General features: G+C 39.6%; 1 protein-coding gene and 1 long non-coding RNA gene across 2 annotated transcripts; both read left to right on the plus strand.

The window, feature by feature from the left end:
• Positions 1-339: 339 nt before the first annotated feature.
• On the plus strand, positions 340-20044 carry LOC129545950 (uncharacterized). Its single transcript, XR_008683804.2, has 3 exons — positions 340-631; positions 10096-10165; positions 19808-20044. It is a non-coding gene; the product is annotated as an uncharacterized LOC129545950 (long non-coding RNA).
• Positions 10527-11480, plus strand: LOC129545949 (olfactory receptor 1B1). The gene has a single exon (XM_055410540.2). The coding sequence runs from the start codon at positions 10527-10529 to the stop codon at positions 11478-11480; it is 954 nt and encodes a 317-aa protein (XP_055266515.2).
• Positions 20045-21765: the final 1721 nt, after the last annotated feature.

Here is a 21765-nt window from a genome sequence, read left to right on the forward strand (position 1 = left end):
TTTTGGTAAATCATCTAAAACATTAGTCATCAAACTTATGCAACATACAAATTCCTTTCAAATGACAAAAATCTCTTGAAAACCCTGGGTTAACATGTTTTGTTATATCAGTATCATATGAGCAAACAGAAAACTATAAGCCTTAATAAATTTACTAATATACAGTTTTAACTTTAAAACTTCAATACAGATACAAACTAAAGTTAAACCAAGTATTGTATATACATTTAAAATAAAAAGACTAATTAAAAGACATATGATGTGTTATTTAAGTGAAAGTAAATAAATAGTGGTGGCATTATCAGTGGGGATCTTAAATTCAAGAACAGTTCTGAACTTAAATATTCCTGGTTTTTAATTTTTCCAATACTGTAAATGCAGATAGAGATTTTTGTATGACAAAATGATATTAATAATTTCAAATCTTTATTTACTATTTTCAGATAAAACCAGGTGCTTACTGTTTATAATAGACAGGACATGGAAGCAACCTAGATGTCCATCTGCAGACAAATGGATAAGAAAGCTGTGGTACATATACATGATGGAATATTACTCAGCCATTAAAAAGAATGCATTTGAATCAGTTCTAATGAGGTGGATGAAACTGGAGCCTATTATACAGAGTGAAGTAAGTCAAAAAAACACCAATAGAGTATACTAACGCATATATATGGAATTTGGAAAGATGGTAATGATAACCCTGTATGCGAGACAGCAAAAAGACACATGTACAGAACAGTCTTTTGGACTCTGTGGGAGAAGGCGAGGGTGGGATGGTTTCGGGGAATGGCATTGAAACATGTATATTATCACATGTGAAACAAATCGCCAGTCCAGGTTTGATGCATGATACAGGGTGCTCGGGGCTGATGTACTTGGATGACCCAGAGGGATGGGATGGGGAGGGAGGTGGGAGGGGGTTCAGGATGGGGAACACATGTACACCCATGGCGGATTTATGTCAATGTATGGCAAAACCAATACTATATTGTAAAGTAGTTAGCCTCCAATTAAAATAAATAAATAAAATTCAAATATGTGTCTAGTTAAAAAAGCACAAGATGCTTAATTAAACTTTCTAGTAATCAATCATATAAAACCAATTTTAACAAAGGTCGATTGACAACTTTTAGTATAAGATAGGTACGGGTTTCACTATTATCTAAATCCACATTAAATAGTATCCAATCTAGTTATTTCTGAGATCACAGAAAATAGCATCTGAATTTATTTTTATTTAGGGGAGATATCTTTAAGCAACTTAGTAATAAGATTGGAGAATGAGTTAACTAATTCTTTGTGAAGGGAGAAGAAGTAATGAGAAAAAAATTCCTTAAGCCCATCAATATTTACTCTTGGTAAATACTCTGTTGGAGAATGACAAGGAAGATCGGGCATTTTTTGAGCGGGGGAGGCTGTAGGGAACCAGGGTGAATGAGAGAAGGATTGTCACTGGCTGGTCATTTATTCAGCCACTCTTTCTTGAGTACTTGTTTTGTGCCAGATACCATGCTAGACACTGGATACAGAGGTGAATTAACCACAGCCCCGTCCCTCCAGAAGCGCAAAGTCAAATGGAGGAATTGAGGTTTTCAAAGTGTATCCTACCAGCCTGGAAAACCTGAATTCACTTTGGTTGTGTAACACCCACAGTGATTGTAGCAGTAGTGGTGGTGGCAGCAACAAGAACAATTATTATTTGAGCCTTTTACTACATGATAGTCTTTATAATCAGAACTTTATATATAATATTCTAATCTTTAAAGCAATTACTTAAAAATTAGGTGTTCTTAGCACTTTCTACATAAATAGACTAGAGTTAGTGAAGTGAAGTGAAAGTCACTCAGTCATGTCTGACTCTTTGCGACCCCATAGGCTGTGTAGTCCATGGAATTCTCCAGGCCAGAATACTGGAGTGAGTAGCCTTTCCCTTCTCCAGGGGATCTTCCCAACCCAGGGATCGAAACCAGGTCTCCTGCACTGCAGGCAGATTCTTTACCAAATGAGCTATCAGGGAAGCACAGACTAAAGTTAAGAAGTGTTCAGTTCAGTTCAGTTCAGTTCAGTCGCTTAGTCGTGTCCGACTCTTTGCGACCCCATGAACCATAGCACGCCAGGCCTCCCTGTCCATCACCAACTCCCGGAGTTCACTCCAACTCATGTCCATCGAGTCGGTGATGCCATCTAGCCATCTCATTCTCTGCCGTCCCCATCTCCTCCTACCCCCAATCTCTCCCAGCATCAGACTATTTTCCAGTGAGTCAACTCGTCGCATGAGGTGGCCAAAGTATTGCAGTTTCAGCTTTAGCATCAGTCCTTCCAATGAACACACAGGACTGATCTCCTTTAGAATGCACTGGTTGGATTTCCTTGCAGTCCAAGGGAGTCTCAAGAGTCTTCTCCAGCACCACAGTTCAAAAGCATCAATTCTTCAGCGATCAGCTTTCTTCACAGTCCAACTCTCACACCCATACATGACCACGGGAAAAACCATAGCCTTGACTAGACAGACCTTGGTTGGCAAAGTAATGTCTCTGCTTTTCAATATGCTATCTAGGCTGGTCATAACTTTCCTTCCAAGGAGCAAGCGTCTTTTAATTTCATGGCTGCAATCGGCATCCACAGTAATTTTGGAGCCCAAAAAAATAAAGTCTGACACTGTTTCCACTGTTTCCCCATCTATTTCCCATGAAGTGACGGGACCAGATGCCATGATCTTAGTTTTCTGAATGTTGAGCTTCAAGCCAACCTTTTCACTCTCCTCTTTCACTTTCATCAAAAGGCCTTTGAGTTCCTCTTCACTTTCTGCCATAACGGTGGTGTCATCTGCATATCTGAGGTTATTGATATTTCTCCCAGCAATCTTGATTCCAGTCTGTGCTTCTTCCAGCCCAGCATTCCTCATGATGTACTCTGTGTATAAGTTAAATAAGCAGGGTGACAATATACAGCCTTGACGTACTCCTTTTCCTATTTTGAACCAGTCTGTTGTTCCATGTCCAGTTCTAACTGTTGCTTCCTGACCTGCATTCAGTTTTCTCCAGAGGCAGGTCAGGTGGTATGGGATTCCCATCTCTTTCAGAATGTTCCACAGTTTATTGTGATCCACACAGTCAAAAGCTTTGGCATAATCAATGAAGCAGAAATAGATGGTTTTCTGGAACTCTCTTGCTTTCTCCATGATCCAGCGGATGTTGGCAATTTGATCTCTGGTGCCTCTGCCTTTTCTAAAACCTGCTTGAACATCTGGAAGTTCACGATTCACATATTGCTGAAGCCTGGCTTGGAGAATTTTGAGCATGACTTTACTTTAAATAATTGCAAATGCACAAAATTTGCAAGTGGTATATCTCAGAAATATAGTTACTTCTATTTGTCTCTAGAGCTATAATTTAGGCCCTTACATCATGCTTATTATATCACAGAAAGAAAATACAGTGATGACTGACTGAGTGATTTGGGTAATGAGACACAAGAGTCTGCCATCTGTGTTGTCCGAACATTGATCAAGTTGTCTCCCATCCCATCAGGATCAGTGGCATGAAGTTGTTGCCAGGGACTTGAAGTGCATTTGGCCTTCCTTTGAGAGTACGTCCATACTTTCTTGCTCTCTGCAGTGTCAGGGAATATACCTGAATTCCCCCAGGTGGCTCTAGAGGAGAGATCTCTAGGGCCCCACAATCTCTAAATCCTACCTCACCTCCCTAGTCCTGACTTCCAGCCCCATGCACTGATTTGACATTCAGCACCATGGCCAGATCCCTGATCTCTGACAGAAGGCTGAAGCCACAAAGTCCAGGGTCAAAGTCCTTTCTTGCCAGGTGACTGTGTGAGTGGGAAAACTAGCCCCTGTTTTCTCCTGACCAGTTCTTTTCTTTCTCTATCAATAACCCCTCTCTCACTCTGGACACATCTTGTTTAACATCATCCTTTTTCCTTTATGTTCTCACAGCCATTCCCTTCTCTGCTCACCATGACAATCTCTCTCACTAGCCCTCTTTTCTGTTCATTCTCACTTGATGTTCCATTTCTCACATCTGCCTACTCTTCTCTTTCATTTGCACCATTTCATGACCCCCCTCCATTCTGCTCTCCTATTCTTTTCACATTCCCACCCTTCTTCTAGTGGTCATCCACATGCCTTCCTCCTTTCTCCTCCAAATCTTTATTTCTGCTCCTTATCTCTGTCCCAATCATTAAAAAGTTTCCCCTCCATAATTATGTTTCTCTCTCTTCTCATTTAAAAATTTCTTCCTCTTATTTCCTTATTTTCTTTCCATTCACCCATTCACTCTGTACACTCTTTCCATCCTATGTTTTCATCCTCCCTTTCCCACTGCTTTGCATTCTTACTTTGTTTTCCATTCCCATTAATTCTTTTCTCTATTGTGTCTTCATTTCTATGTCTCTGACACTCGGCATTCCTTTCAATCATCTCTTCATGGAAGCCACACAATTATTTTTAGAAATATGGAACATCAAGGAACAAAAGTTTAGAAGAAACTCAAATTTGAGAGTATATTCTGCTTTTCAATAATTATTTTCTGACTTTTTGTCATATCCATGAAGCTTATATACAACATGCATGTATGTACCCACACATGCACACATATAGTTATATCACATTCACTTTATTCATACAGAATGCCAGCTGTTCACTGAGCAAAATGGAGGACAGTTTTGGTATCAACTAGAAGAGGCTTCCCAGGTGGTGCTAGTGGTAAAGAACCTGCTTGCCAGTGCAGGAGACATAAGAGACACAGGTTCTATCCCTGGGTCAGGAAGATTCCCCAGAGGAGGGCATGGCAACCCACTCCAGTATTCTTGCCTGGAGAATCCCATGGACAGGGTAGCATGGCAGGCTACAGTCCATAGGGTCGCACAAAGTCAGCCATTACTGAAGAGACACAGCCTGCAGAAGAGTTTTTATGTTACACCCTGCTACGATTTTGCTAACTCCTAGGAATCTCTTCTTTCACCTCAGCCCATCCCTGACCTCACCTAAGGCTGAGAGCAGACCTGCTCCAAATAAGTGCCACAAGCCCCTTTGCTTATGTTTGTCACTTATCACACTGCTTTTTATCCAATATTGGTCTTACTTTCTTTCCATACTGTGGTTTCTTCATGACAGAGTCTATGTAGCTTGTCTTAATGTCCCATCACAGAAAAAAAATTTTTATAACAGACAAATTAATCAATAAGTGGATGATAAGTAAATGATCTTCTGGATCATGTGATTACCTTCTTCCTTTGATCTAGCTAAAATTATTTCCTGAGAATTATAGGAAAATTCAGGTATTCATATGAATCTTTTAAAGCCCAACCTTTCTGTTCTCTCTCTTCTCAGCCATTTCCAAAGACACAGATTACAGTTGCCCATCATTATTTAAAGTAACAACTGTGCTTTGTGAGAAAAGTAGTCTTGACAATTGCTCTGATAAATTATCAAAAGTCTCCAGTGTGGATGATTTGTAGTAATTGGACTTGTATTTTATTCCCTGTTCCATATACCCCCTCCTTTTGTGCTTTTTTTTTTTTTGGATGGTTCTTGTGTCTCATGTTCTTTTCCAATCTTTACTATTCTCTCTCGTTCCTTCATCTGTATTCTTAGTCCTCCCTATATACTCTGCTTCATTATAAACTTTGTTTTTTATCAGAACTATAGCATGGCTCCTCTAGCTGTTTACTGTAGCAGTGAGGTCAGCTAGGTTTGGAGATGTGGATTTATGAATAGTCAGTATTAAGTTGGTCAATAAGGCTCTAGGACTAGACATGTTTTTTTCAGGTTTGCTCTTGGAGACACTTTGTGATGAAGGGAATGGGAAAAGAGAAAACAGTAGATAGAAAAGAACCAACCACTGAGAGAAAGCAAGATGAAATCATAGTTTTGCAGCAGTAAGGAGATTAGAAGAGAACAAATACCAAGAATGTGGGGGATGGATAGTGGTTAATAATGCCATAAGTAGAGAAGGAAAATGAAGAAGAGTTGAGAGAAGCAATAGTCGGGATGTCCAATTCTCTGTGTTAAAATTTCAACTCTGTCATTGACTAGCTGTGCAGTATTATTAATTTCTCTGCCTCAGTTTCCTCATCTGTAAAGTGAGGAATAAAATAATGTCTAATACAGTACAGATTTAATAAAATCACACATGTAGAGTGCATTGTGCTGTGTTTGGCATACAGCAAGGACTCCAGACACGTTACTTATTATTATCACTATTACTACTAACACTGACATTGTTAAATATCATTGTATATGGTGAAGCTTGTTCACCAATAACCTTGGCAGCAAAACTTTGAATGAATTATTTTGTAAGTAGACTATAATTATACTAAATGTGTGAAATGAAGCAAATAGTTGATAGAGAATAAGATATGAATTACAGTTTAAAAACACTAATTGGCATTTTATTGTATTCTAACAACTGTGCAAACATAGTTTCTACGTCCATTTTGTGGTAAAGGAATCTGAGACTTGGACAAGATTTGGACAAGTCAAGACACTTGGTCATGTAAAAGAGTTAGTAACTTAGAGCACAGAAATATAAACTTATGTCAGCCTAGGCCCATACTCTGTATAGCAGAAACAAGTCCACAACACAAATACACATCACAGCAAGTGGTTAAATACATTGTGGTGTATCCACAAAAAGGCTGTTACATAGCAATGAAAGATAGCCAATAATATCAGTGAATCTAAGTAATATAATATTGAGGCATAAAATCAGATAACCACAAACTACTTAAAGGTTTTTATTCTTTTACAAATTTCAGATCATCTGAAACTTAATAATTTTCTTCTTGGAATACCTATAGCAGATGTATAGCAAATAAAGCATATATTAACAAAAGAAAGAGGCAGGAGGAGAAGGGAGTGACAGAGGAGGAGATGGTTGGATGGCACCCCCGACTCAATGGACATGAGTTTAAGTAAGCTCTGGGAGATGGTGAAGGGTAGGGAAGTCTGGTATGCTGCAGTCCACGGGATCACAAAGAGTCGGACATGACTGAGCTACTGGAAAACAATAACAACGAAGAGCCACGTTGGTTAGATGAGGAAAGACGTGGGCAGATTTGAGCAGGCTGCTCTGGAGCTGAGATTCAGGAGGTTGGTTATCTTAGGTGAAGAGCGACAAGGAGAGGTGATGGATAATGTTCATAGAAGTAGGTATGAATTATCATCAATATTCTAGTTTCTGTGTTGAATAGTAAGTTAATGCTCGTTTAATCATACTCAAAGTCAAAGGAGCAAGCAAGAACGTGATGCTCAGACCAATGAAGAGGCTACAGCATCAACCAAGTGTTATGATTAACCTAGTCCTGAGTTCCTGATGCCAGAGGAACATAGGCACTGATGATGCCTCTGCCTGTGTTTCTTACAATTTGATTAAAGATTTCTCCCCGCTATTGTAAGAGTCCTGCTTTTCTCTCACTCTAAATCTCTAGAATCAAACTCTAAACAAAGAGCTTCCATCAGAAAATCACTGTACAACTTATTAGAGTGAGAAGAGAAATAGGAATAGTAATTGGAAACGTGGAATGTACCTTAGATTGGGGAAAACAATTTAGGGAAACTTTGTGGCTCATCGGCTTATTATTGTAGGTCTGACAGTTACAGTGCACATGTACTGTGACATCTTTTTTTCCCCATAAGGTTTTGGAAAATTATTTTGAAGCTAAACCTGAGTCTCCCAGTTGTAAGATGAATATTACCTAATTTTGGATTCTCCATGATATACTGGCTTGAATGTCCTGATGCTGAATGTGTGATTTGACTATGGTGAATGTTATTTTGAGTTAGAATGGTGTGTTTAGTCTTATGATGGAATGAATAAAGAAAATATAGAAAAATACTCTCATATCTCAGTTGCTATCCTTGTTCTTACTGTTCATATTTTTAATTGGAAAAGTTTCACAATATAGAAAAATATAGTGAGACCAAGACAATGAAGTACATATACTTAATTTCTAACTTTAACAAAGCTTAACATTTTCCCTTTTTGGTTTCAATTCTTATTTTGAAATTATAAACTGTTACAGATACAATTAAAACCCATACTACTTGTTCATGTTATCCTCTACCCTTCCTCCTTCCCCAAAGAAGGCACCCACTATCCTAAATAAAGTAGTTGTAATATGTATTATATCTGTTTTACAGCAATAACACAGTATTTTCACATCTTAAAAATTCATACCTGCCGTACTTTTCTAACATCCTGAACTGGCAGTTTTCAGTTAATATGTGTTGAAGACTTAAGTTTATTGATGCACAGGATTCTGGTTTCAAGTGTTGTGTAACATGAGTAGATCACAATTAAAAAATATATATGCAGAGTGCATCATGAGGAACGCTGGGCTGGAGGAAGCACAGGCTGGAATCAAGACTGCTGGAAGAAATATCAATAACCTTAGATATGCAGATGACACCACCCTTATGGTAGAAAGCAAAGAAGAATTAAAGAACCTCTTGATGAAGGTGAAAAAGGAGATTGAAAAAGTTGGCTTGAAGCTCAACATTCAGAAAACTAAGATCATGACATCTGGTCCCATCATTTCATGGCAAATAAATGGGAAAACAGTGGAAACAGTGTCAGGCTTTATTTTTTTTTGGCTTCAAAATCACTGCAGATGCTGATTGCAGCCATGAAATTAAAAGACACTTACTCCTTGGAAGGAAAATTATGACCAACCTAGATAGCATATTGAAAAGCAGAGACATTACTCTATCAGCAAAGGTCTGTCTAGTCAAGGCTATGGTTTTTCCAGTGGTCATGTATGGATGTGAGAGTTGGGCTATAAAGAAAGCTGAGTGCTGAAGAATTGAAGCTTTTGAACTGTGGTGTTGGAGAAAACTCTTAAGAGTCCCTTGGTCTGCAAGGAGATCCAACCAGTCCATCCTAAAGAAAATCAGTCATGAATATTTATTGGAAGGACTGATGCTAAAGCTGAAGCTCCAATACTTTGGCCACCTGATGTGGAGAGCTGACTCATTTGAAAAGAGCTTGATGCTGGGAAAGATTGAGGGCAGGAGGAGAAGGGGATGACAGAGAATGAGATGGTTGGATGGCATCACCAGCTCAATGGACATGGGTTTGGGTGAACTCTGGGAGTTGATGATGGACAGGGAGGCCTGGCGTGCTGTGGTTCATGGGGTCGCAAAGAGTCAGACACGACTGAGTGACTGAACTGAACTGAAAATATATATACATATAGTACAGTATTTAGCTGAATAATCCATCATTCACTGAGAATGCCTTGTCAATTCTAAAAATTATGAGTTTGTTTTGGGGCCACTTTCTGTATTCCATAGGTCCATTTAGCCACATTTTAGTTCACAAAGTGAGTCTCAAAATGCTTCTAAGAACTAATCTCATAGAGATTTAATTATTTGGTCACAATGTTATTATATTAAAAATCGATAATGAAAAGATAGTTTAAGAAAACAAGTTTGGAAACTAAGATAAATCTAAAAATGCTATTTAAGGTCTTAATGAACATTTGGGGAGGGTCCAAGTGCAATTCCTGCCAGTGCATGGAGAACAATTTGAGAAGACTGTGTTTCCAAAATTTGTTGGAATGAGATTATGAGTTTTTCTCGGGATAACCGAATCCAAGGAAGGTGCATGAGCTGTGTCATCTTGAAAAGCTTCTAGTTTGGGTTAGACAATCTTAGAAGATTAAGTCTGGAGGGACACAGTCTGATGTCAGTCCTGAGGGAGGGTTCCCAGGGATGAGCAAGGGTTTGAACTGGTCTTCTCTGGGAAGAATGCAGCAATCGTTACCTGCGGGTGCTCTCCAGTGGGCTCATATGATGCTCCAAGAGGAAGATTTTATAGGTAGGCGATTATTGTAAGGGAAAAGAAGTCAAGAAGTAATTGGATATGGGGAGATGATGGAGAGAGTCCCCCTGTTTTTGGTTTGGTCCATCAAATGAATGAAAATGATGATGCTGTTAACCAACCAAATGAAATGAAAGGGAGAGACGAGTTAGTTCATGACAACCTGAAGCAATTTTGCTACAAAAACCAACTACTTATAAAGATCCATTTCTTTATATGTTACATATTAGATGGTACATTTTGTTCCTTACAGGTTCATACAGAAGAAATCATGAAGATGGCCAGGTGATCAAGTGTGATTAGAAGATGAGGAGCTAGAGACAGTGAGTATCATAATTTTTTTGGTGAAGTTTGTCACTGGAAGGAGATAAATAGTAGTTGGATGAAAAGACAATATTGAATGAAGAGTTTTTATACTACAAGGGACTTTATCAGGGTATGTGGATTACATAGAAGAACCCATTCGAGTGGAAGGAAAGGAAGAAGTAAAGGAAAAATTTCTATAACAAATTCAGGGAGTAAAATCATAGACTTAGGAAGGGCTGTAGTGTTCAGTTGAATTTAAGTCTTTAAGGAGCTTGAAGAATATACATAAATTAACTAGAATTGTTATGAGCTGTAGCCTATGACTCATGACTTGCTTTTTGATTCAAACTGTTTCAGGAGGGCTCTTTGCCACTCATCATGGGCTGTGCCCCTAATGCTTCACATTCTCCAGTTTTCTTGCTTCTTGTGTTCTCAGGAGCTGAAGTCCCCCCCACTGTCCTCTTTGTCCTGTTCCTGGCTATCTACTTGGCCACCATAATGGGGAATGTGACTTTAGTGCTACTCATCTCCTGGGACTCCAGGCTTCACTCACCTATGTACTATCTGCTCCGTGGTCTCTCAGTTATAGACATGGGGCTGTCCACAGTCATTCTGCCCCAGTTGCTGGCCCACCTGGTCACTCATGACCCAGCCATTCCTGCTGCCCGTTGCCTGGCCCAGTTATTCTTCTTCTATGTGTTTGGTGTTACAGACACACTTGTTATTTCTGTCATGGCTCTGGATCGATACATGGCCATCTGTGACCCCCTGCACTACCATTCAGTGATGAATCGCCAATGCTGTGCCCGCTTACTGGCCTTGTGTTGGGTGGTGTCTGCGGTGCACACCATGCTGCATGTGGGACTCCTCTTGCCTCTCTCCTGGGCTGCAGATGCCGAAGGCAACGTTCACCTTCCCCATTTCTTTTGTGACCACCGACCACTTTTGCGAGCCTCTTGCTCTGACACCCATCCCAACGAGCTGGCCATATTCTTGGAGGGAGGCTTCCTCATGATGGGCCCTTGTGCCCTCATTTTACTCTCCTATGTCCGCATTGGGGCCACCATCCTACATTTGCCCTCAGCAGCTGGTCGCCGCCGTGCAGTCTCCACCTGCGGGTCCCATCTCACCATGGTGGGCTTTTTCTATGGCACCATCATCTGGGTCTATTTCCAGCCTCCTTCCCAGAACTCTCAGGATCAGGACATTGTGGCTGCTGTGATGTACACATCCATTACGCCTTTGGCCAACCCTTTTGTGTACAGCCTTCGCAACAAGGATGTCAAGAGTGCACTCCATAGGCTGCTTAGAGGAGGGAGGGTGGCCTCCTGATTCGGTTCAGTTCAGTTGCTCAGTCGTATCCAACTTTTTGTGACCCCATGAATCACAGCACACCAGGCCTCCCTGTCCATCACCAACTCCCCGAGTTCACTCAAACTCATGTCCATCGAGTCGGTGATGCCATCCAGCCATCTCATTCTCTGTCGTCCCCGTCTCCTCCCACCCCCAATCCCTCCCAGCATCAGACTCTTTTCCAGTGAGTCAACTCATCGCATGAGGTGGCCAAAGTATTGGAGTTTCAGCTTTAGCATCAGTCTTTCCAATGAACACCCAGGATTGAGCTCCTTTAGAATGGACTGGTTGGATCTCCTTGCAGTCCAAGGGACTCTCAAGAGTCTTCTCCAACACCACAGTTCAAAAGTATCAATTCTTTGGCGCTCAGCTTTCTTCACAGTCCAACTCTTACATCCATACATGACCACGGGAAAAACCATAGCCTTGACTAGACGGACCTTGGTTGGCAAAGTAATGTCTCTGCTTTATAATATGCTATTTAGGTTTGTCATAACTTTCCTTCCAAGGAGTAAGCGTCTTTTAATTTCATGGCTGCAATCAGCATCCACAGTGATTTTGGAGCACCAAATAATAAAGTCTGACACTGTTTCCACTGTTTCCCCATCTATTTCCCATGAAGTGATGGGACCAGATGCCATGATCTTCATTTTCTGAATGTTGAGCTTCAAGCCAACTTTTTCACTCTCCTCTTTCACTTTCATCAAGAGACTTTTGAGTTCCTCTTCACTTTCTGCCATAAGGGTGGTGTCATCTGCATATCTGAGGTTATTGATATTTCTCCTGGCAATCTTGATTTCAGCCTGTGCTTCTTCCAGCCCAGTGTTCCTCATGATGTACTCTGCGTATAAATTAAATAAGCAGGGTGACAATATACAACCTTGACGTACTCCTGACTAGCCTGATGCTTTTGAACTGTGGTGTTGGAGAAGACTCTTGAGAGTCCCTTGGACTTCAGGAAGATCAAACCAGTCAATCCTAAAGGAAATCAACCCTGAATATTCATTGGAAATACTGATGCTGAAGCTGAAGCTCTAATACTTTGGCCACCTGATGTGAAGAGCTGACTCATTAGAAAAGACTCTGGTGCTGGGAAAGATTGAAGGCAGGATAAGAAGTGGGTAACAGAGGATGAGATGGTAGGATGGCATCTCTGACTCAATGGACATGAGTTTGAGCAAGCTCTGGGAGATGGTGAAGGACAGGGAAGCCTGGGATGCTGCAGTCCATGGGATCACGAAGAGTCAGACCCAACTGAATGACTGAACAACACAACAAAGAGCCATGCGGGTCAGATGAGGAAAGAAGTGGGCAGATTTGAGCAGGGCTGCTTTTGAAGTTGAAAGAGGGGAATGGACCGGGCAATTTATGGAACTCCAATTTTTGTTCTTGTTGATCTGGTGCTCTGACAGCTGTGAAAACTCCCATATTCATGCCTCACATGCTCAGGGCTTCCTCATCAGCAAGCCTCTAGAATTTTCCCTCTGGCCATTTATCTTCAGAGGATAGAAATGAGTCACTAAGCCTGGGTTATGTAATTTTAGTTGCAGAAATATGGGAATAATTTTGTGAAATTCTGAGCTAAAGCAAAGACAGTGAAGTTAATTATCGTCACATTGAATTCCACGAGCTGGTTTGTGGGAAGTGGGTTGGTGTATGTGAGAAAGTTAGTGGAAGAGCAGTTTAGGTAAATAGAGATGTCAGTTTCTTTCTTTTTCATTAAGTGAGCAAATATATGCCCAGAAGTGAGTGTGAAATGGGGGCTGCTGCTGCTGCTAACTCACTTCAGTCGTGTCCGACTCTGTGTGACCCCATAGACGGCAGCCCATCAGGCTCCCCCGTCCCTGGGATTCTCCAGGCAAGAACACTGGAGTGGGTTGCCATTTCCTTCTCCAATGTGTGAAAGTGAAAAGGGAAAGTGAAGTCGCTCAGTCATGTCTGACTCGTAGCGACCGCATGGACTGCAGCCTACCAGGCTCCTCCGTCCATGGGATTTTCTAGGCAAGAGTACTGGAGTGGCTTGCCGTTGAAATGGGGGCTACGAGTCTATTATTCCACACGTGAGCCTGTTTCCATGGGCTTCTCATGGTATGAATGTCTTATTCTGATGCATGTGAATTCTGTTTTGTATATTAATATTTTCAGTTAGTTTTAATTTACATTTCTTAAAGTAAAATATATGAAGAAAATGCAAGCTAAATACTTTGCTGCATAATACAAGAAACAGGGAACTATTTCAACAACAGATAAACTAAATTGGTTGTACTTAGATTTTTGAGAACTAGACATTGACCTCTATTTGGTGATCTCTTAAATTTACAGTGATAATCAGAACATTTAAAATTGATATATAATTAACTTATGGCATTGTGTAAGTTTAAGGTGTACAGTGTGTTGATTTGTTACATTTATATACTGTAGTTTGATTACCAGTATACTTATAACTAACCCCTCTAGCATATAATTATCATTTCTTTTTTGTGGTGGGAACAATTAAGATCTAGTTGCTTAGAAATTTAGAAGTTTATGATACAGTATTGTCTATATTTAGCCTGATGTGCATTATTCCCAAGACTTATTTATCTACTAGTTGGAGGTTTGTACCCTTAAGCAGCATCTTCCCAATTCTACCCTTACCCCAAACTCCTGGTAACCACCATTTTACTCTGTTTTTGTGATTTTATTTTCTTTAGATCCCACATATAAGTAGTATCATACAGCACTGTCTTTCTCTGACTTATCTAACGTAGCATAATGTCTTCACAGTTCACCTGTGTTTCTGCAAATAGCAGGATTTCCTTCTTTCTCATAGCTGAGTAATATTCCGTTGTATATTTGCATCACGTTTTTCTTTACCTGTTCATCCATTGATCGACACTTAGGTTGTTTCCCTATCTTGGTTATGTTGAATAATGTTATAATAAACATGGGAGTGCAAGTGTATACCCAGAAGTGGAATTGCTGGATTCCATAGTAGTTATATTTAAAATTTTTTGTTTTCCACAGTAGCTATACTAATTTATATTTCCACCATCAGTGCCCAAGAGTTTCCCTTTTCTCCACATCTTGGCCAACACTTGTCTTTTTGATGATAGCCATTCAAACATGTATGCAGTGCTGTTTCGTTGTGGGTTTAGTTTGCATTTCCCCAATGGCTTCCCTGATAGCTCAGTTGGTAAAGAATCTGCCTGCAATACAGGAGACCCTGGTTCCATTCCTGGGTCAAGAAGATCTGCTGGAGAAGGGAAAGGCTACCCACTCTAGTACTATGGGCTGGAGAATTCCATGAACTGTATAGTCCATGAGGTCACAAAGAGTCGGACACGACTGAGCGACTTTCACTTTCAATGATTAGTGATGTTGAACACCTTCTCATGTACTTGTTGGCCATTTGGATGTCTTTTTAAAAAGAATCTACTCAGACATTATGCTTATTTCTTAATGAGATGTTTTTGGTTGTTGTTATTGAAATCTTTGAGATTATGGTTTGCAAACATTTTCTCCCATTCTGTACATTTTTTCATTGTTTCTTTAGCTGTGCAGAAGCTTTTTATTTCGATGCAGTCACACTTGATTTTTACTTCTGCTCTCTGTGCTTTTGTTGTCATATACAGCAACTGTCATATACAGTTGCCCAGATCAATATGAAGGACCTTCTTCCCTATTTTCTTCTAGCAGTTTTATGGTGTCAGGTCTTATATTTAAGCCTTTAATCCATTTGAGCTAATTTTTGTGCATAGTGTAGGACAAGGGTTCAACTTTATTATTTTTTAATATGTGTTTGTTAAGTTTCCCCAACATCATTTGTTGAAGAAATGGTCCTTTCTCCACTGAGTATTCTTCATTCCCTTATCAAAAATCAATTGACAGGGATTTCCCTAGTGGTCTAGTGGTTAAGAATCTGCCTTGCAATGTAGGCATGGGTTTGATCCCTGGTTGGGGAGCTAAGGTACAACATGCCATGGAGAAACTAAGCCCTTGGCAACTACTGAGCCCACGTGCCACAACTAGAGAGTCTGTGTACTGCATCAAAATGCCCTGCATGCTGCAACTAAGACACATGCAGCCAAAAGAAAAAAAAGAATCAATTGAAAAGATAAATAGGTCTTTTCTAGACTCTCAACTATATTTTATTGACCTATATGTCTATCATTTTGTATGTACCATATTCTTTTTTAAATGTATTTTTCACAAAGTGTTTATTTATTTAAATTCTTAGCTGCACCACATGGCTTATTTGGGATCTTAGTTCCTGGACCAGGTTTCAAACACAGACCCTTGGCAGTGAAAGTATGAAGTTTTAACCACTGGACTTCCATATTATTTTCAATGCTGTAGTTTCAAAATAAATTTTGAAATAGAAACACATGAATCCTCTGTCTTTGTTCTTTAGTTTTTTTCAAGACTGTTTTGGATACCCATGGTTCCTTGCAAGTCCATATGAATATTAGATTTGCTTTTCTCCATTTCTACAAAATGGTCTGTTGAGATTTTTATCATTGATTTTACAAGCCAATTTGTGAAGACTTGAATAAAATTACATAATTCATTGGTCGATGGGTCAGGTTGTGATGAAGGACAAGCACTGTAAGCCAGGAGACTTTGAATGCCAACAGAGGCATTTGGAAAAACAACAATAAAAAAAAAAGAAAGAGGATGCATCTCCAGGGGCAGTTCCTCCTTCAAAACATGAAAAAACGGGTAAATACTGATTTGGCCAAAAAGTTCATTTGGGTTTTTCAGTAAGATGTTACAAAAACCCAAATGATATTTTTGCCTAACCCAATGCCATCAGAATCAACCTTTTCAGAGCTCTAGTAGGTAAAAAAGATCTTCACGACCCAGATAATCACAATGGTGTGATCACTCATCTAGAGCCAGACATCCTGGAATGTGAAGTCAAGAGGGCCTTAGGAAGCATCACCACAAACAGCCAGTGGAGGTGATGGAATTCCATTTGAACTAGTTCAAATCCTAAAAGATGATGCTGTGAAAGTGCTGCACTCAATATGCCAGCAATTTGGAAAACTCAGCAGTGGCCACAGGACTGGAAAAGGTCAGTTTTCATTCCAGTCCTTAAGAAAGGCAATACCAAAGAATGTTCAAACTACCACACAATTTCACTCATCTCACATGCTAGTAAAGTAATGCTCAAAATATTCCAAGCCAGGCTTCAGCAATACGTGAACTGTGAACTTCCAGATGTTCAAGCTGGATTTAGAAAAGGCAGAGGAACCAGAGATCAAATTGCCAATGTCCACTGGATTATTGAAAAAACAAGAGAGTTCCAGAAAAACATTTATTTCTGCTTTATTGACTATGCCAAAGCCTTTGACTGTGTGGATCACAATAAACTGTGGAAAATTCTGAAAGAGATGGGAATACCAGACCACCTGATCTGCCTCTTAAGAAACCTGTATGCAGGAAGCAACACTTAGAACTGTACATGGAACAACAGACTGGTTCCAAATAGGAAAAGGAGTACTGTCAAGGCTGTATATTGTCACCCTGCTTATTTAACTTATAAGCAGAGTAATCATGAGAAACGTTGGGCTGGAAGAAGCACAGGCTGGAATCAAGATTGCTGGGAGAAATATCAATAACCTCAGATATGTGGATGATACCACCCTTATGGCAGAAAGTGAAGAAGAACTAAAGAGCTTCTTGACGAAAGTGAAAGAGGAGAGTGAAAAAGTTGGCTTGAAGCTCAACATTCAGAAAACTAAGATCATGGCATCTGGCCCCATCTCTTCATGGCAAATGGGGAAACGGTGGAAACAGTGTCAGACTTTATTTTTTTGGGTTCCAAAATCACTGCGGATGCTAATTGCAACCATGAAATTAAAAGACACTTACTCCTTGGAAGGAAAGTTATGGCCAACCTAGGCAGCATATTAAAAAGCAGAGACATTACTTTGCCAACAAATGTCCATCTCGTCAAGGCTATGGTTTTTCCAGTAGTCGTATATGGATGTGAGAGTTGGACTATAAAGAAAGCTGAACACTGATGAGTTGATGCTTTTGAACTGTGGTGTTGGAGAAGACTCCTGAGAGTCCCTTGGACTGCAAGGAGTTCCAACCAATCCATCCTAAAGGAGATCAGTCCCAAGTGTTCATTGGAAGTACTGATGTTGAAGCTGAAATTCCAATACTTTGGTCACCTGATGTGAAGAACTGACTTATTCGGAAAGACCCTGATGTTGGGAAAAATTGAAGTCAGGAGGAGAAGGGGACAGCAAAGAATGAGATGGTTGGATGGCATCACTGACTCAATGGACATGAATTTGAGTAAACTCTGGGATTTGATGATGGACAGGGAAGCCTGGCGTGCTGCAGCCTATGGGGTCGCAAAGAGTGGGACACAACTGAGCAACTGAACTGAACTGAACTGGACTGAATAGGTGAAAATGAGAGTGAAAGTCACTCAGTCATGTCCAACTCCTTGCGACCCCATGGACTATATAGTGCATGGAATTATTGAGGCCAGAATACTGGAGTGGGTAGCTGTTCCCTTCTGCAGGGGATCTTCACAACCCAGGGACTGAACCCAGGTCTCCTGCATTGCAGGCAGATTCTTTACCAGCTGAGCTATCAGGGAAGCCCCTAATAGGTGAAGGTTTACAACAAAAACACATCACCAGGAGAAAAATCACTGAAGCAGGATAGAAGATCCTTATGGAATTTTATAAATTTCCCAACCCAACCCATGGTTGGTCTTGGTCTCAACATTCTGCATTCCCAAGAATCTCCCCAATATTCATATAATCTCAGACTTCTCATTATGGTGCTCTACATCATCCTGTTTATTTTGTACACACAGATGTGTTTAAATCAAATATTCTGAGGTGAAACAGAGAGCAAAGTGGCTAAATGAAATCCATCAGAAGAATTTAATTGTGTGAGGGCAGGAACTAAGAAAGTCATTGGTGAGCAGAATGGAACCATAATAACAATTGAAGTTGTCCCACTGCTGTATCATAAAGCCTCATGTCTTGCCATTAATTCAGCTGAGTTAAAATGTTGGAACTAATAACAAACACTCAATAATTATAGAAAAGCTAGGTTAGGAGAGATGGCTTCTTGAGATGCTGATATGGGAATCGAGTTCCCCTTAAGGTTTTTTCTTGTCTAACTCTGGATGTGATGCAAGGCTACTGTGTCCCCTAAGGGGTAGACCTTCCCTACAGACACATTTGTTTTTAGATGCTTTATGGTTTTAGCCTCAGTGAGATTTAGATATAAGGAAGAAGGAGGAGCCACCTGTGCTACCATCCCAGTTGATAAAGGAAGATACAAGGGCTCAGCCCATTCTAAATAATATTTCATCTGAACAAAATTGGAGTCTCCTGGGGTTGGTAGAATCCCAGAATGAGTGCATGTAAGTGGTGCTGCCTCACTGAAATGAGCTGCTCTATAGAAAAGCCTTTATTAAAAATGACAAAAAGGGAATCCTTAGTTTTGTGAGAATGTGGAGAAGAAACACAGTTCCAGCCAAATTTTCTACCCTGAGTGTACATTAGGTACAGAGAAAAGGTGAGATTAAGGTTACAATGTGCCCTAAGAGTAAACAGAAAGGGAATAGGAAATAAGGAAACTCATAATTCTCTTGTAGAAAGCAATGTGACACTGGTACCCAAAATACCCAAGAATAGAGTGAGGTTCAAATGTCATAGTCAGAAAAAGCAATGGGTTGGAGGAATTGACAATGATGACACAGAAAGATGTTTTTGAGTGAAAATAATAAGGCTTAGATGGAGAATATAGTCATGTAATTGGAGAGAGTATGGACAGACATTTCAGCCCCCAGGTGCAAGAAATGTGGTACAGGGGACCTAATTTATTTTGTGAGAATGTTGAAGATATATTCTTGGGACCGAGAAAAAGAGGTTCAGATTTATACATCTCAGATTCAACCTTTGTGATTCATCAACACAGGGGAAAAGACTAGAAATAGAATTTCATTCAAGAAGGTATTATGTAAAACATATCTGTAACATTCAGATATTGATAAAACAGGGAAGACTAAATGTTCCTTCGTGCTTTCATTGAAAAAGAAAGACAAGAATAGCACAATTGGCATTTGACACTCTAACTCTTTCCTTTCTTCAGGACTTTGTATGTTCCTAAAGTACAGGTGGGAACTGGGAAATCTGAGATGTTTTTCTATCTCATTCCAGGAATTCTTCCCTTTGTTTTGCTTCTCTCCCAAATTTCAGTTTGATTTGGTGTTTTGAGTTGTTTAAATCTATATTTGTGTATTTCTTCATCTCGCTTCTAAACGGACTACTCCTTTCTGTGTCTTCTAGAATCAGCATCCTTGACCTCTGCAAGTTGTCTGAACGGGATCCACAGAGCTCAGATTCTGATGAAAATAATGTTAAAAGATTGGAAAATAACCAAGATATAGAGATGAGTATTGAAAAAGGCAGACGAATACTACCACTGCTTATGACTATTTTTGCATATAATCAGTTTTCAAATACAGTTTTGCTTTGCTTGAGAGAAAATGGACTCTAAATTATTGCATTTTAATCCTCATGATGGATAAGTTTATACTCTTTGGCACTCTTTCCTTCTCAAAGATGATTTTCTCTCACCCTTTCCCCATGAAGGGACTTATTCAATATTTCTTCCTTCCCATCTTTTATTTTTTCCTCTCTCACCTTCTTCTATACCTCCATGTAGATGTCTGTGTGTGACTACTGGATTGAATGTATAATAGACTCATAAGAGCGTATAGTTTGAGCCATATCACTAAGATGGAAAAGGATACATGAAGAAATAAAGACAAAAGAACAGACACTGGAAAACGTAAGTTTTCTTTATCTTTTAAGCCCTGTGAGCTTTTCTTTAAAGAAAGCACCAAGAGAGATGCCCTTAAAACGGTTTTGATTCTTTATCTTAATGTTAGGGATATTATCTTTTGGTGCGTGGAACACTGGACTCACTAAAGAATAAGTGAAACCATAACACATGATTTGGCACTGCCATGATAAATATTTATACAGTTATACTAATGTTAATGTTGTCTACTGAGTTTTAGCATTTACTTGGAAGACTTAACTATGCCTACAACCCATAATTTGTATGTTTTCAATCTTGACAATATGCAAATAAAGATATAGCTTTCCAAAGTTTGGGGGGGTGCAGAGGTGAGGAAGATAAGTGGAGTCTGAAATTGATGGACTGTAGATTGAAGCAAATCATTTAAAAGCAGAAAAGCAAATAATTGAAGAGCTAAAATATCATCAAAAAATTGAGGAAAAGAAGGAAGAGTGGTAATAATGTAAATAAGATAAAACCTTATCTTTCATGATAAAGAGCCAAAAGATTATCTTTAAGTGATAAAAACTGGCACACAGATACATAGGTATGTACCACTTTATTTAGAAGCAGAGAGGTGTGAATCACCAGAAGAGGTCAAACTAAACACACAGGTGTGTAAACGTAGGGTAAGAGACCTCTGCCTTTTAGTATATGTTCTCTTGCACTCTACTATTTTAAAATTATTTTACTCACATTCATGAGAAAATGCTGAAAATATATAAATATATCCTTACCCCCAAAACAACCTCAATATGTTACCTCTTTGATGTACTGCATAAATCTACCTATAGGAAAAACCTGAGCTGAAAAGTCACAAGAATCTCATCCACTAGCATATTATATTATTCCTTGAAAATAAATCATTAACAAAATCAACAATTATATTTATCATTGCTAGTCTCATCCCAGGTAATTTCCTTTGACTTAATGGAATAAGAGCTCTCTTATGAAAAAAAAAAATTTGAGTTTCTGGACATGCAAAGCTAGGACCAGATCTTAACTTCAGTGCTCCAGCAAAGACGTAGAGACTCAGACATCTGGCCAGAGTCTGGGGATCTTTCCCTTCTCCTTCCACCTCCGAGAAATGAATGTGATGGTTGAGGCTGATAAAACTACACAGTAAGTTCCCTACATATGAACCTTCAAGCTGAGAACTTTCAAAGATGCGAATGTACATCTGGTTCCAGTAAGGAACCACAACTTGTGCCGTCAACATCAGGTGTGAGTGAAATTGCAGCTTGCCCTCCATCTCCTGTTGCTGATGATCCTTCAGTTCTTCATCTCCTACCTCGTCTGCCTCCTCAAGCCAGTAACTCTTCTTGTCTGATCAGTTGATGCCAGCCCTTGTATGCCAGCTGTTGTACTATACTACGATACTTTCTAAGGCCCTGTATTGTAAGATTTAAAATGTTTTCTTTATTTTTTGGGTTTGCTTGTT

The sequence above is a fragment of the Moschus berezovskii genome, chromosome 11 (genome assembly GCF_049115385.1).
Source record: "Moschus berezovskii isolate FMDL1 chromosome 11, NW_MosBer_1.0, whole genome shotgun sequence".
Taxonomy (NCBI): Eukaryota; Metazoa; Chordata; class Mammalia; order Artiodactyla; family Moschidae; genus Moschus; species Moschus berezovskii.